The sequence below is a fragment of the Littorina saxatilis genome, linkage group LG1 (assembly GCF_037325665.1).
Source record: "Littorina saxatilis isolate snail1 linkage group LG1, US_GU_Lsax_2.0, whole genome shotgun sequence".
Lineage (NCBI taxonomy): Eukaryota > Metazoa > Mollusca > Gastropoda > Littorinimorpha > Littorinidae > Littorina > Littorina saxatilis.
The window spans coordinates 63,463,656-63,478,425 of record NC_090245.1 but is presented as its reverse complement, the minus strand read 5'-3'; the positions used below and the strand labels follow the sequence as shown (position 1 = coordinate 63,478,425).

Genomic DNA, 14,770 nt, shown 5'->3' with positions numbered 1-14,770 from the left:
TGTCATTTTGTAAGTTTGGAACAACAAATCAAGGTCAGAACAGCTATATAATCGCTATTGTATTTTCAGCGTAGCAATAGGGTCCGATATTTAGACTCGAACAAGTATAATGCGACTCGTCTTCGACTCGTCGGCATTATACTTGTCTCGTCTAAATATTGGACCCTATTGCTACGCTGAAAACACAATAGCTGTTAATGATTCCCTTTAAAACCCCTGTGTACAACGTTATCATTCACCACGCTTTTTGACTCACATGCGAAGCAAAAGTGAGTCTATGTACTCACCCGAGTCGTCCGTCCGTCCGTCCGTCCGGACGTCCGGACGTCCGGAAAACTTTAACGTTGGATATTTCTTGGACATTATTCAGTCTATCAGTACCAAATTTGGCAAGATGGTGTATGATGACAAGGCCCCAAAAAACATACATAGCATCTTGACCTTGCTTCAAGGTCAAGGTCGCAGGGGCCATAAATGTTGCATAAAAAACAGCTATTTTTCACATTTTTCCCATTTTCTCTGAAGTTTTTGAGATTGAATACCTCACCTACATATGATATATAGGGCAAAGTAAGCCCCATCTTTTGATACCAATTTGGTTTACCTTGCTTTAAGGTCAAGGTCACAGGAGCTCTTCAAAGTTGGATTGTATACATATTTTGAAGTGACCTTGACCCTGAACTATGGAAGATAACTGTTTCAAACTTAAAAATTATGTGGGGCACATGTTATGCTTTCATCATGAGACACATTTGGTCACATATGATCAAGGTCAAGGTCACTTTGACCCTTATGAAATGTGACCAAAATAAGGTAGTGAACCACTAAAAGTGACCATATCTCATGGTAGAAAGAGCCAATAAGCACCATTGTACTTCCTATGTCTTGAATTAACAGCTTTGTGTTGCATATTTTGGTAGGAAAAATGTGTAAAGCAGTTCTTAGTGTATGATGTCATTGCTAGGTTTAGTTACCCTAAAGGTCGAGGTCAAGCATGTGAGTCGTATGGGCTTTGCCCTTCTTGTTTTTATGGTGAGGACCTACTCGCCCTGCTGGAGAAAGAGTTACCACTGAGTCTTTAGCCTTTAGGTCATATATATGACGAAATAGTCTGCAAAATGCTGTGACCTACCTATAGTAACCGCACTCTCAATGATGTCTACTATAGACCTCTATCAAGGAGGTTTTGCAACTGACTGGCTATTGTGACTGCCATGTTTGTGTAACAGGAATAACCAGGTGTACCCTCCGTCAAGCAGTGACAACCAACTGTACTCACCCGCCCGGCCCCGCCTTGCCTCGCAGTCTGCACCTAACTCTGCATTCACCTCGGTAAGACCTTGCAAATAATGTACGTATAATACACTACCGTAAATGGCCTTCGTCGTCTTCTTCCTGTTTTTACGTTTACAAAAATGAGTTAGTTTAACTTCAAGCTTGGATGGAAACTTCTCAAACTTGAAGAGTTATAAAGTAGTAAATCGCAACCACTCTGTCATTGTTTTTATCTATTTAGCATATATGGCCACTTTCCCCTTTCATCTATTTAGGACATGGTCACTTTCATACCCTTTCAATTTTATTAAAGATGCTGCTCCACTCAGAGCACTGTTGATGCAACGCCTTGTCTTTTTTTCGCATATAAGGATATAAACAGTCACAACAGTAACACTACTATCCCACAGATGACAACACAATCCTTTAGTGTTGCCAGCCAAACGAAACTTTATGCGGTTTGTCAGTTCGCATCTCCCGCCAAAATGTAATTAACATTTCCCGTGATCACGTTCTGTTGCCAAAGCCGGGCTGTGTGCGGTATGCCAAAAATAGACACAAATACCATGTTTTAAAATGTTCTTACGTTATCAAACCCAACGTCTTGACGTAAACTAACCCAGATAGAAAAAAAATCTCTCTTTCTTCGAGACTAATAGACTACAGCTTCAGGAGTTTGACATAATTGTTCACGTGCGGGGCCTGACGCTGTCCTGCCCGGACAATGATGAAAATAAATTCGTAAAATATTGCAGTTTTGACTCCTTGCAAGAAGGTCAATGAAACTTGGTATAATTTCAAATAAAAAGATTCGTGAGGCATGACTAAAAGCCCGAGGGCTCCGTGCAACTGAAAGTGACAAGCACAGTAACTTTAAATGGAAGTATTTTACTCCCAGCTTCGCCAGACATAAAGGTGCTCATTGCATGACACATGTTTCAAGAAATGATGGTCAATGAAGACCACTTATGTGACTACCGCGCAGGAAAAAGAGTCGTAATAGATTTCTGGAGACAAGCGACCTGTCAGTCATCACTTCTTGGTCATCTGTGCTTAAGAAATGACAATGAAAGGCTTACTTGCTGTCGCCTGTTGGTGAGATATGTGCGCGTTATAAATATTCGTATTATTATTTATTATTATTATCTGTGATATGCGCAGGGTGGCCAGTCAGCTCCCAGGAACTCGCTGGATGTGAGCCAGAGTTCTCCCCGGGGTGGCGGCTCCTTCTTCCAGCCCCGTGGTGACCTGGGAGCCGGGCGCCAGTGCTTCAAGTACACAGACTTGGCGGCCAGCTACGAGCTGTCGGACACCATCACTGACTATCCCATGTGAGTTCTCAATCTTTCAGGCTGCAAATTTTTGAAGCTTAAAAATCACCGACGTCGTTGCATGTTAGTTAAACCTTCATCAATGGGGCACGTAGTATTTAGCATTTTGCCAATTGATTTTCCTTTTATTGTTGTACCTTGTTCAAATTGAATAAAATCTTGTTTAAACCAAACTTACATCATTAATATGAAACCAAATAATAGCTAGAAGCCAAAAGGGCAAATCATAGATAAATAGAGAATACTACATGGCTTGCTGTGTCGTACCAGATTTACACGAGTTGTTTTTTTAAATATTGAACTGCGAGCGAAAGCGAGCTGTTCACTATTTGAAAAAGCAACGAGTGTAAATCTGGTACGACACAGCAAGCCATGTAGTATTCTGTTTATCCTACATACTGTACTTACGTGTATTTTACTGAAAATGTCCTGCAGTCGAGGCAGCTAAACTGAAGACACTTGTTTTGGAACCTCGATCTCTTCTAAAGCCTCGTGCAATCTATTACGTCAAAGCAAAGAAACGTCACTCTGAAAGTGTGGCGTGACGTGTTAGTTCTAAAGATTCATCGAGGGTAATTAGCGAGCGCAATTTGTGTTTCTATAATGACTTTTGTCTCGGTGATTTTGGCATCATAAGCAGTGGAAAAACAGGTCCCTGCCAGACTTGCTTGACATGACCTCATTTACATGATATACACACGTGTGATTTGAACGATTATTATCTCACGGGTGTCTCTCTCACGTATGTAGGATAAAAGGGTAAATCATAGATAACTCGCTGATGTCACGTTAACACTAGGTTGCAGCCAGAAGAATGAAACAAAACTGAAACTTAACAGTGGCAATTATGATTGCGGAGATCATCGATCCGTACTGCACACCGATACATGTTAATGTCAGGTAAGCTCAACTTCAGTTTTGATGCTGGGCGCTAGTAAGCCACCGCAAGCCGTTTTTGACGCACGAGTGGACATTCTCGGTAATCATCAGGTCTGTGCTAGTTGGCTGACTGTCCACCTGGCACACATGCATGCACATGCGCACGCATCTACACATGCACGGACATATTAATTTTGATATTATTTGGAAGTTTTTGAAGGTCACAAATAAAATATCGAACTCGCCTGAAAGTCTCCACGCTTTTCAAACGTGACTGGTTCACCTTTGCTAATTGCACGACAACAGTGTTGTAAGCAAAACATAGCTGGTAAGCAATGACACACCGTGTCCATGGTTGGCTACAGGTCTGTGTGATTGGCCACATCATGCTCAAACACTCCACCCCAACATATCCTTCAATAACCTACTTGTTGCATTATGTCTATTTTTATCAAGAGAAAATGTATAATTGAATCGCATTCATTCCGTTTGTTCTGAGCGATTCAGTCTGTCCTTTTTACATTTAGTCAAGTTTTGACTAAATGTTTTAACATAGAGGGGGAATCGAGACGAGGGTCGTGGTGTATGTGTGTGTGTGTGTCTCTGTGTGTGTGTAGAGCGATTCACAGTAAACTACTGGACCGATCTTTATGAAATTTGACATGAGAGTTTCTGGGTATGATATCCCCAGACGTTTTTTCCATTTTTTGGATAAATACCTTTGATGACGTCATATCCGGCTTTTTGTAAAAGTTGAGGCGGCACTGTCACACTCTGATTTTTCAATCAAATTGATTGAAATTTTGGCCAAGCAATCTTCGACGAAGGCCGGACTTTGGTATTGCATTTCAGCTTGGAGGCTTAAAAATTAATTAATGACTTTGGTCATTAAAAATCTGAAAATTGTAATTAAAATTATTTTTTTACAAAACGATCCAAAATTACGTTCATCTTATTTTTCATCATTTTCTAATTCCAAAAACATATAAATATGTTATATTCGGATTAAAAACAAGCTCTGAAAATTAAAAATATAAAAATTATGATAAAAATAAAATGTCCGAAATCGATTTAAAAACAATTTCATCTTATTCCTTGTGGGTTCCTGATTCCAAAAACATATAGATATGATATGTTTGGATTAAAAACACGCTCAGAAAGTTAAAACGAAGAGAGGTACAGAAAAGCGTGCTATCCCGCTCAGCGCGACCATTACCGCACTATTCTGGCTTGTCGATTTCACTGCCTTTGCCACGAGCGGTGGACTGACGAAACTACGAGTATGCGGTCTTGGTGAAAAAATGCAGTGCGTTCAGTTTTATTCTGTGAGTTCGACAGCTTGACTAAATTTCGCCTTACGCGACTTGTTGTTTATTTCATCTGGTCACTTTTGTCTCACAAGGGACGCCATAATGTCCGAGTTGCGTACCAAGCCACACATCGCGCCTATGGTTGGCTACGAGCGCCTGCCTCAGGCCAAAAACACATCCCCCTTCTCCGGCTTTGACAGCGGATCTCTGTCTTTCCGCTCCGTGGGCTTCCAGAACGCCGGGGACCAGATCAAGCCACTCGCCAACGTCAAGCATTTCCCCGCCAACTTTGACCAAAAGTAAGCGTACGGAGGGATCCGGGTTAGTACGGGCCTTCTGAAAGCTTCGGTAGTTTATGGTGCTCTCTTCTCTTTCAAAACCAAAGAGAGAGAGAGTCAGTGTGACTTTCCGCCCTGATCTTGGCTGTCCGTTACCCGCCGGCCCTCATAATCTAACTAAAAGTCAGTTTGTTTTCTTATCAGTTTGATGCCTTTTGTTTTATTATAACCTATTTTAGGAGTCACGGCCACGGGGAACAAGTTGTCTTTGCCTCTATTCTCGAATATTTCTTAAAATGTATGGTTTGTGATCATGCCTCCGCTCAACGGGAAAGATTAACTTGTGTTTGTGCACTGTAGCACCCTAGGACAGTCCCTTCAGCCGATGGACGTGGTATGCCCGGCACAGACCTTGACCCTGCGGGCTCTGACGATCGACAATAACCGCTGCTCTGTCGTCAACGCTGACTACCAGGCCATTGTCTACACCAAGTGCAAGTGAGTGTCTCCACTTACCAAGTTTTCTGCTTAATAAATCAGTGAGCGTGTCAAGTACAAGTAACGCTGAAGTGGTTGAATCCGTGCAGTATATCAGGATAAGGGATCAAAGAAGGCTGGTATGCCATACAGGGGGTGGGGAGTGGGTGGAGAGGCAAGGGGGAGGAGCGTGAGCATAAACCTTTCCCTCCTGTGTCACTGGTGGGGCTAACTTGATGTAAAGCCGCAGGGCACGATTTCAAGCATTACCCATGAACATAAACCCTACCCCTGGGTAATCATACTAAACATGAAGCAATGCGGATAAAGTCTTCACAGTTGCAAAGCATTCTCATGAATTTAGTGATAGCTTTGCCCAAGTTCAAATCTTCCCGATAGAACGTCGTGCAAGCAGATGACATGGTGCTCTCCAGCAGCGAGATACCACTCAAAGCTTTCTGCTTGTCTGGGGATCTGAAACCTTTAACGATTCAAGTGATGCAGAACATTGCTACTATGCATGGTCGTTTTGGGGTCCATTTTAATAAGTGTACTAATCGTCTTTGTGCAGACGTCGTGAATGCAACCTGTGTGGAGTGGGTCAGGGCGTCAACGCCTGTGTGGACCGCTACAACTGGGTCAGCGTGATGGTCTACTGCCCGCACTGGCAACGTGACCGCCGCATCAAGGCCGTCAAACTGCACCTGCCCCAGGGCTGTACATGCAATCGATACCAGTGTTAACCTGGCAGGTGAACGCTGACCACGTCGTATCCATTGCCTCACTGGCTAGGACTTTCTACAAGCTTCTCCGGCAGGAGCCTGTCTTTCAGCTCTTTCGAGTTCGCTTGCGTTTGGTTGTGTGCACGTGCTTGGTTCTGTAAATCTCATGGTTATGTGTACGTCAGTCCACAGTGGACATATGCAGCCGCTAAGAGTTGTTAAAGCTTCGGTGAAATAGTATTCATTTGTTCATTTATTTGTAGTTTTCATGAATCTTGGTGTCACATGTAGAGTTTCATAATCGGGTTTGATCGCAAAGGTTATTTTCGGTAATCATTTCAGGATTATTTGTGTTTTTTGGCTGCAATTAGATGAACCATGTACTTTAAAAAAAATTTAAAAAAATGCACGAACAATTGGTGCACTCAAGCCATTGCAGTTTTATCGAAAACGGTGACTCGATATGCTTGGATGCCGAAAACACAGACAGTATAGTCCTTGATAATTCGTTCTTTTTGTTGTTGTCGACATTGTTGACCATTATGACTTTATCTTATTTTGTGATTTGGTGTGATTTGCAGTCATTATTTCTCAGTGTTTTGTTCTAAAACATAATAAGCTTGCCGCTTACTTGATGACGTTCCTGTACCTGTCAAGAGCATGTCAGGTTGCAGACTTCAGCCTGTTTTGTTTCCATTACATATGATAAATCATCTGTTATTGTTTCTGTCTTCGCATGTGTGTGTGTGTGTGTGTGTGTGTGTGTGTGTGTGTGTGTGTGTGTGTGTGTGTGTGTGTGTGTGTGTGAAGACAAAGTACTTTGTCTGACACTTTCCTCAGCCAGTTCAAGTTAAAGGCTGTGGAATTCTTTAGAAGAAAAAAGCTATCATTAGTCGGCCTAGACTGCATTAACACCATTCATGATCATTATCACCATTCATGATTTGCTCTCAATGAACAGCATGTCAAGAGTACCACTTCGCAAGGAACACCCTGAATTTGAAATCAGTAACTGCACTTTATTCAAAACACTACCATCTGTTATTCAAAAACAACATTTGATGTGTTCGTGGGGGGGGGGGGGGGGGAGCAAGGCTACAGGTCGGATTACGTCCAAAGAGCATCCTTCCTCTTATATACACATGCAATACAAAAGACTGAGCAAGGAGAAACAAGTCGCGTGAAGCGAAATTACTACATTTACTGTTAATCAGTCGAACTCTCAGTGACTGAAATTGAACGCACCGCATTTTTCACTAAGATAATGCTCAACAGCGTTGTCGATTTCATACCCCGCGGCCGCGGTGACACGTTCACTCACAAAAAGTGACACTGAAGCCAGTATAGCGCAGAAGCGTGTGGCGCTTTACAGCAAAGTGTGCTTTTCTCTATTCTTTTTAACTTTCTGATCTTGTTTTTAATATAAACATAACATATCAATATGTTTTTGGAATCACAAAATGATAAAGAATAAGATGAAATCCTTTTTCGATCGATTACTTAAATTCTAATTGGAATTAGTTATTAAGCTGTCATGCTGTAATGCAATCCCATCGAAGATTGCTTGATCAAATTTCAATCAATTTTATCAAACAATTAGGGCGTGACAGTGCCGCCTCATTTTTCACTAAAACCCAGATATGACGTCATCAAAGACAGTAGTTTTATCGGAATCGCTTTACACACACACACAAACACACAGTGACACACACGTACAGTGACACACACACACACACACACACACACACACACACACCAGTCTATGTTCAAAACAAAACAAAACAAAACACGCCTGCTTTATGAGCGGCATCAGTGCAGACTAGGATTTTTTTATGACTGTAGGCTACCCGTTATTTACAAGTGCACGAAATATGTGTTGCAAAAGACTTCACGAGGGACCTAGAAAACTGCGAGGCCTAGCCGAGGACTGACGGAGCGGAATTGCTCGACTTGTAACAGAGACATAGATAGATGTATGTCTCTGCTTGTACTGAATTAAAACAAGTCGCGTAAGGCGAAAATACAACATTTAGTCAAGTAGCTGTCGAACTCACAGAATGAAACTGAACGCAATGCAACGCAGCAAGACCGTATACTCGTAGCATCGTCAGTCCACCGCTCACGGCAAAGGCAGTGAAATTGACAAGAAGAGCGGGGTAGTACTTGCGCTGAGAAGGATAGCACGCTTTTCTGTACCTCTCTTCGTTTTAACTTTCTGAGCGTGTTTTTAATCCAAACATATCATATCTATATGTTTTTGGAATCAGAAACCGACAAGGAATAAGATGAAAGTTGTTTTTAAATTGATTTCGAAAATTTAATTTTCATATTAATTTTTATATATTTAATTTTCAGAGCTTGTTTTTAAGGGGGCAGGTACACCTGAAAATTTGACCAACAATGACTTTTTTTCTTTCCTGAATGTGTTGGTTGTTTTTGATGCTAAATTGGCTGAATTTTATTACACAGTTTAAATTTTGTGACTGAGTGCAATAGTTTTCGAGTTATTCGGCTTCAATGAGGGGGTGTCTGTGCCGAGTTTCGTAAATTTTGACCCCCAAAATCGAAAAATCGACTCCGTACTATACACCATGCTTATCGAACATAATGACGGCTCCCGCGCAGTATTTCAACTACAAGCCGCTCCCTTCTCTCTCCCACCGGAAGCAGCATTGTTTTGCTCTGCAGTGGAGATTTTCATTCAAGGTTGGAGTTGTATTGTGTTGCATGTGTGCAAACCACCTCCGAAAATGTTTCAGAGGAAAAAAGGTGTCAACTTCTCGAAGAAAAGAAAGTTTATGGGAAACCAACACACGCCAGGAGGTTCGAAAGCGAAGAAAGTATGTTTTGAACAGTGTTCGACTCCATCGCCGGCATCGGACCGATCGGTTCACAACAGTGCGAGTGTGAGCGATGACAATTTGGTGACTGAAATCGATTCGATTTTCACAGGGGACACGCCCACAACTTCCCAGAAGAAACTGTTGATCATGTACAAAGTGATTGAGAAGGCAGAAGGCAGTGGCAAAGATGTAATAAACCCTGTGACTGTGAAAGGTGGTGATGATGATATAGTTAGGCCTACTGTTGCTTCCATGCCTGCTGGGAACAGGATCATTGACATACAAATGTTGTCAGACATGATAAACACTCAGTTAGTGTGCAAAGTTTGCAAAGTGATTGTCACTTTGTTGGAAAAGACAAGACAAGGGCTTGACAGTGAGTTGGTGTTCCAGTGTAAGAAAAAGTGCAACACTTGTTTTCATAAATTCATACCAGTCAACAAATAAGTTTTGGAAACTTGACAAACAGTTCTGTGAACCGACGCTCCGTGCTGGCAGCGCGGGCAATCGGCAGCGACCGGACATTGACACGGAACGTATCAAGCACGCGTAGCGCCAGGCATCATCTCATGAGGCCAGAATCACCCGCAGGCGCCAGAGACTGACCATGAATGAGTTGCAAGCTGAGAGGGAGGATCTACCCTATAATCCAGGTGGACATTAGGACAGGAGCTGAAGGCAAGATCAAACATGCTATTGTTTTCCTGAATTTTGAGGGTCAAAAAGTTAGTCGAAATTCACATTTGTCGGCAGTTTTCAAAGGATATCTCAAGAACCTTTTGAGATATAGCAAAGAAACTTTGGGTTTTTCTTTTTTATACTGTTTGCTAAAGGATGAACCTCTGATCTTTCAGAAAAAAGCATAATTTTTTTTTTTTTAATATTATGAAGTCACATATTTTATCGACTATTTTACGAGGAATTGGCGAAGCTGAAAAATGAGTTCCTAAGGCCCAAATACTCGAGACTGAGGTTCATCCCTTAGAACAAACATTAAATTTAAGCTATGCAAATCATTGGAGACTTACAATGATTGGTTGAGACTGAGTGTGTTGAGAACCATGTAAACCTTCAAAATTAACCGCGATAACAATAAATACAATTATACCCAAATATCCACCTTTATATTGTGTTATGTACAAAACTAATTAGATTTTCTTAAAATTCAGCCAATTTACTATCTTCCTGCTAAATCCCATTAAATTTCAGTGATATTTACCTGATGAACCATCAACACAAAAATGTGACCCCCCGCTAGGTGTACCTGCCCCCTTAATCCAAATATAACTTATTTATATGTTTTTGGAATCAGCAAATGATGGAGCATAAGATGAATGTAAATTTGGATCGTTTTATAAAAAACATATTTTTTTTACAATTTTCAGTTTTTTAATGACCAAAGTCATTAAGTAATTTTTAAGCCACCAAGCTGAAATGCAATACCGAAGTCCGGGCTTTGTCGAAGATTACTTGACAAAAATTTCAACCAATTTGGTTGAAAAATGAGGGCGTGACAGTGCCGCCTCAACTTTCACGAAAAGCCGGATATGACGTCATCAAAGACATTTATCAAAAAAATGAAAAAAAGTATGGGGATTTCATACCCAGGAACTCTCATGTCAAATTTCATAAAGATCGGTCCAGTAGTTTAGTCTGAATCGCTCTACACACACACACAGACAGACAGACACACACACACACACACACACACACACGCACGCACATACACCACGACCCTCGTCTCGATTCCCCCCTCTACGTTAAAACATTTAGTCAAAACTTGACTAAATGTAAAAAACACACACACCAAGAACGCGGTTTAATTTATGACAAAACAAAATGACAGAAAAAGGGTTCTGATTTTGTGTGTGTGGGCTTCCGATGTACATTGAAAACGGTGTTCACGGTTGTTTCACATTGGGAGGTTCCCAGTAACTGAGGCTGTGGTAACTGTGATAATGCCGTTTGTGGTTGTTGAGCGTTTTTGTTGATTGTTTATGTCGCTGTGGCCGCTGTTGTTGCTGCTGTCACTGTTGTTTTATACATCATTTAATGATAGTACATGTATCGACATTGTGAGGCCAGGTTTGAACCTCAAGTTTTTCGTTTTGAAAGATAATTTACCTTTTTTGATTGTTAGTGGTTAACCGTTCTTCTTTATTTCTTCAATTATGTTGTTATCACCTTCTTCCTTTCTCAATAGTTCCTTTGCACTCATACGCACACTCTCTCTTTCTCTCTCTCTCTCTCTCTCTCTCTCTCTCTCTCTCTCTCTCTCTCTCTCTCTCTCTCTCTCTCTCTCTCTCTCTCTCTCTCTCTCATATTAACTGGTTCGATAATTTTGATGATATGATGGACGCTGTCAGTCTTGAATCCAGAGAAATTATACTTTTGGGGGATTTTAATCTTGATTTGGTGAAACCCAACAAATGCTGGATGGAAAGGTTATCCCTGCATAATTTACAACAGTTAGTAACGATTCCAACAAGAGTTACAGCTACCTCATCTACGCTTATAGACCATATCTATGTGTCAACTCGAGCTAACATTATTGAAACCTCAGTTCCAAGTTTTAGCTGTAGTGATCATCTTCCAGTGTGCCTCACGTGGTCGAAAAAAGGGGTTAGAATCCCAAAACGAAAACATAAATTTATAACATATAGGTTATTTTCAAAACTTGATCAAGATTCATACCTTTCGGAACTCAGTTGTACAGATTTTGCAATGATCTATAATTATACTGACCCCGACGAAGCATTTGATTTATGGTACAACTTGTTTATAAAAGTATATGATAAACATGCACCATTTCGAACCTCTCGTGTGCAGCAACATCCCAAACCTAAGTGGCTTACAGACGACATTCAACATGCGATTGATTACCGCGATTTTCTTAAACGGAAGGGAAAAGAAGAAGAATACAGAAAACAGAGAAACAAAGTAACGTCCATGAAACGTGCAGCTCGTAGAAAGTATTACCGTGAGCTCGCTGCATCCAGTTCAAAACAAAACTCAAAAGCCATCTGGAAGGTGATCAACCAATTATCTCGTAAAGATACAGTAACATCTTCCGTTATTGATATACCTGCTGATGATCTGAACATTCATTTTACTTCTATTGTTGACAAAATAATTACAACTGATAGATCGAAACAGAATAATCTGGACAAGTTGAAACAGTTTTGTGATTCAAAAAATATTACCCATAATTTAGACATTCCTCTGCTATCTGTTAGCGAAGTCTTCCATTATCTGTTGTGCTTAAAACAAACAGGTACTCGTGGTTTGGATAATCTTGATGGGAAAATTCTGAAGTTGTCTGCCCCTTTTATTGCAGAATCCCTTACATATGTTTATAATTTGTGCCTTGACAAATCCTACTTTCCCACCAAATTAAAGGAGGCGAAAGTAATCCCGCTATTTAAATCAGGTAGTTCTTCTGACCCCGCCAATTACAGACCAATCTCAATTCTTCCTGTTTTATCAAAACCACTTGAAAAACACATATTTACACACTTGACCACTCATTTGAAGAAATACGATCTTATACATTCCAACCAGTCAGGTTTTAGAGAAAATCATTCGTGCCACACAGCATTAACAAACCTTCTTGAAAGTTGGCTTAGTAGCATTAATAATAATCAACTCTGTGGTGTCTTATTCGTCGATTTTGCTAAAGCTTTCGACGTTATTAATCATGAATTACTATTAAGAAAATTAGTTGAATATAGAATGTCACCCCAAACCTTATGCCTGCTCTCCTCTTTCTTAGCTGGGCGAGAGCAGTCTGTCTGCGTTAATTCAACCGTATCCAGCAAAAGACCTGTGTTATACGGGGTTCCCCAGGGCTCTGTCCTTGGACCACTACTCTTTTCCCTGTATATTAATGATCTTCCTCTTAGTATTAATGATGACTGCGAACTCTTTGCTGACGATACGACTCTACACACTACTGATAAAAAATTAGACAAAGTTTATTCATCGTTGCAGAACAGTGTAGATGATCTCATTCATTGGACGGAGTATAACCACATGAGTCTTCACCCTAAAAAGACCAAATACATGTTAATAACAACAAGACAAAAGAGACAAAACATACGAAACAATCCTCATTCCATATTAATTGGTAACGACGCAATAGAGGAGGTAGGAGATCATAAAGTTTTGGGAGTAAATATCGATAATAATTTGTCTTGGGCCCATCATGTTCGGTCGGTATGTAAAACAATGTCCAGAAAAATATATCAGTTAAATAGAATTAAACACTTTCTAGATCAGCACTCAAGGTTATTATACTTTAACGCATATATACAAACCATCACAGATTATTGTTCAACCATCTGGGACTCTGCCAGTGCTAATATTTTAAAACCATTGTATAGTTTACATAGGCGAGCCCTGAAACTAATTTTACTGAAACAATCCAGTCTTGTATCTGATGATTATAAGAAACTTAAGATTCTCCCACTAAAACAAAGATTTAAATTTAATGAAGGCGTGCTCCTTCACAAAATACTTTCCGGCCGTGCACCACGAACTTTCGTTGCAAACTTTAAAGTGAAACCAAACCGAAAGTTTAACGTCCCAATTCCAAGGATAGATCTCTTCAAATCAAGCTTAGCCTATTCTGGTAGCGTCCTGTGGAATTCTCTCCCGGAATTTGTGAGAGTCCCAATGAGTCTCAATACTTTCAAAAAACACCTTTCACTGTATTTAATGTTAAATTACGAAAAATCACAGTGATGGAAGACTTCGTTTGGTTATATTTTCCTTTGTTCAAAGCATCAGTGTTCATTATATCCACACAAAAACACTCAAATTAATAACACATTTACTCATGCATGTGTATTCAGCATTGTTTTCACTACGTTACATATACGACGCTTTATATTTGTGTATAATATGTAATGTGTAAATATTCATATGTTGTTGTTTTTCTCTACCTTTTTTTCTACGTTAATATCCGTGTAAATATGTGATTAGATTAGTCCCCTCTCTGGGCGAGGGCTGGTTGAAAAAAAGCTCGTTGTATTGCTTACGCCACAACCCTCGAAAAATAAAATTTGATTTGATTTGATTTGATTTGATCTCTCTCTCTCAGACACACTTGACCACTCATTTGAAGAAATACGATCTTATACATTCCAACCAGTCAGGTTTTAGAGAAAATCATTCGTGCCACACAGCATTAACAAACCTTCTTGAAAGTTGGCTTAGTAGCATTAATAATAATCAACTCTGTGGTGTCTTATTCGTCGATTTTGCTAAAGCTTTCGACGTTATTAATCATGAATTACTATTAAGAAAATTAGTTGAATATAGAATGTCACCCCAAACCTCTTTCTTAGCTGGGCGAGAGCAGTCTGTCTGCGTTAATTCAACCGTATCCAGCAAAAGACCTGTGTTATACGGGGTTCCCCAGGGCTCTGTCCTTGGACCACTACTCTTTTCCCTGTATATTAATGATCTTCCTCTTAGTATTAATGATGACTGCGAACTCTTTGCTGACGATACGACCCTACACACTACTGATAAAAAATTAGACAAAGTTTATTCATCGTTGCAGAACAGTGTAGATGATCTCATTCATTGGACGGAGTATAACCACATGAGTCTTCACCCTAAAAAGACCAAATACATGTTAATAACAACAAG

The 14,770-nt window shown here is 40.3% G+C and overlaps 1 protein-coding gene across 1 annotated transcript in view; it reads left to right on the top strand.

Annotated features, from left to right (window-relative positions):
- The window catches only part of LOC138976213 (uncharacterized), a 15,627-nt gene extending 8,640 nt beyond the window's left edge, over window positions 1–6,987 (top strand). Inside the window, exons 5-9 of the mRNA XM_070349051.1 lie at window positions 1,230–1,332; window positions 2,437–2,606; window positions 4,888–5,094; window positions 5,434–5,571; window positions 6,122–6,987. Coding sequence (XP_070205152.1) covers window positions 1,230–1,332; window positions 2,437–2,606; window positions 4,888–5,094; window positions 5,434–5,571; window positions 6,122–6,293 — 790 coding nt within the window. The 3' untranslated portion in view covers window positions 6,294–6,987. The remainder of the gene's footprint in view (window positions 1–1,229; window positions 1,333–2,436; window positions 2,607–4,887; window positions 5,095–5,433; window positions 5,572–6,121) is intronic.
- The last annotated feature ends 7,783 nt before the right edge of the window (window positions 6,988–14,770 follow it).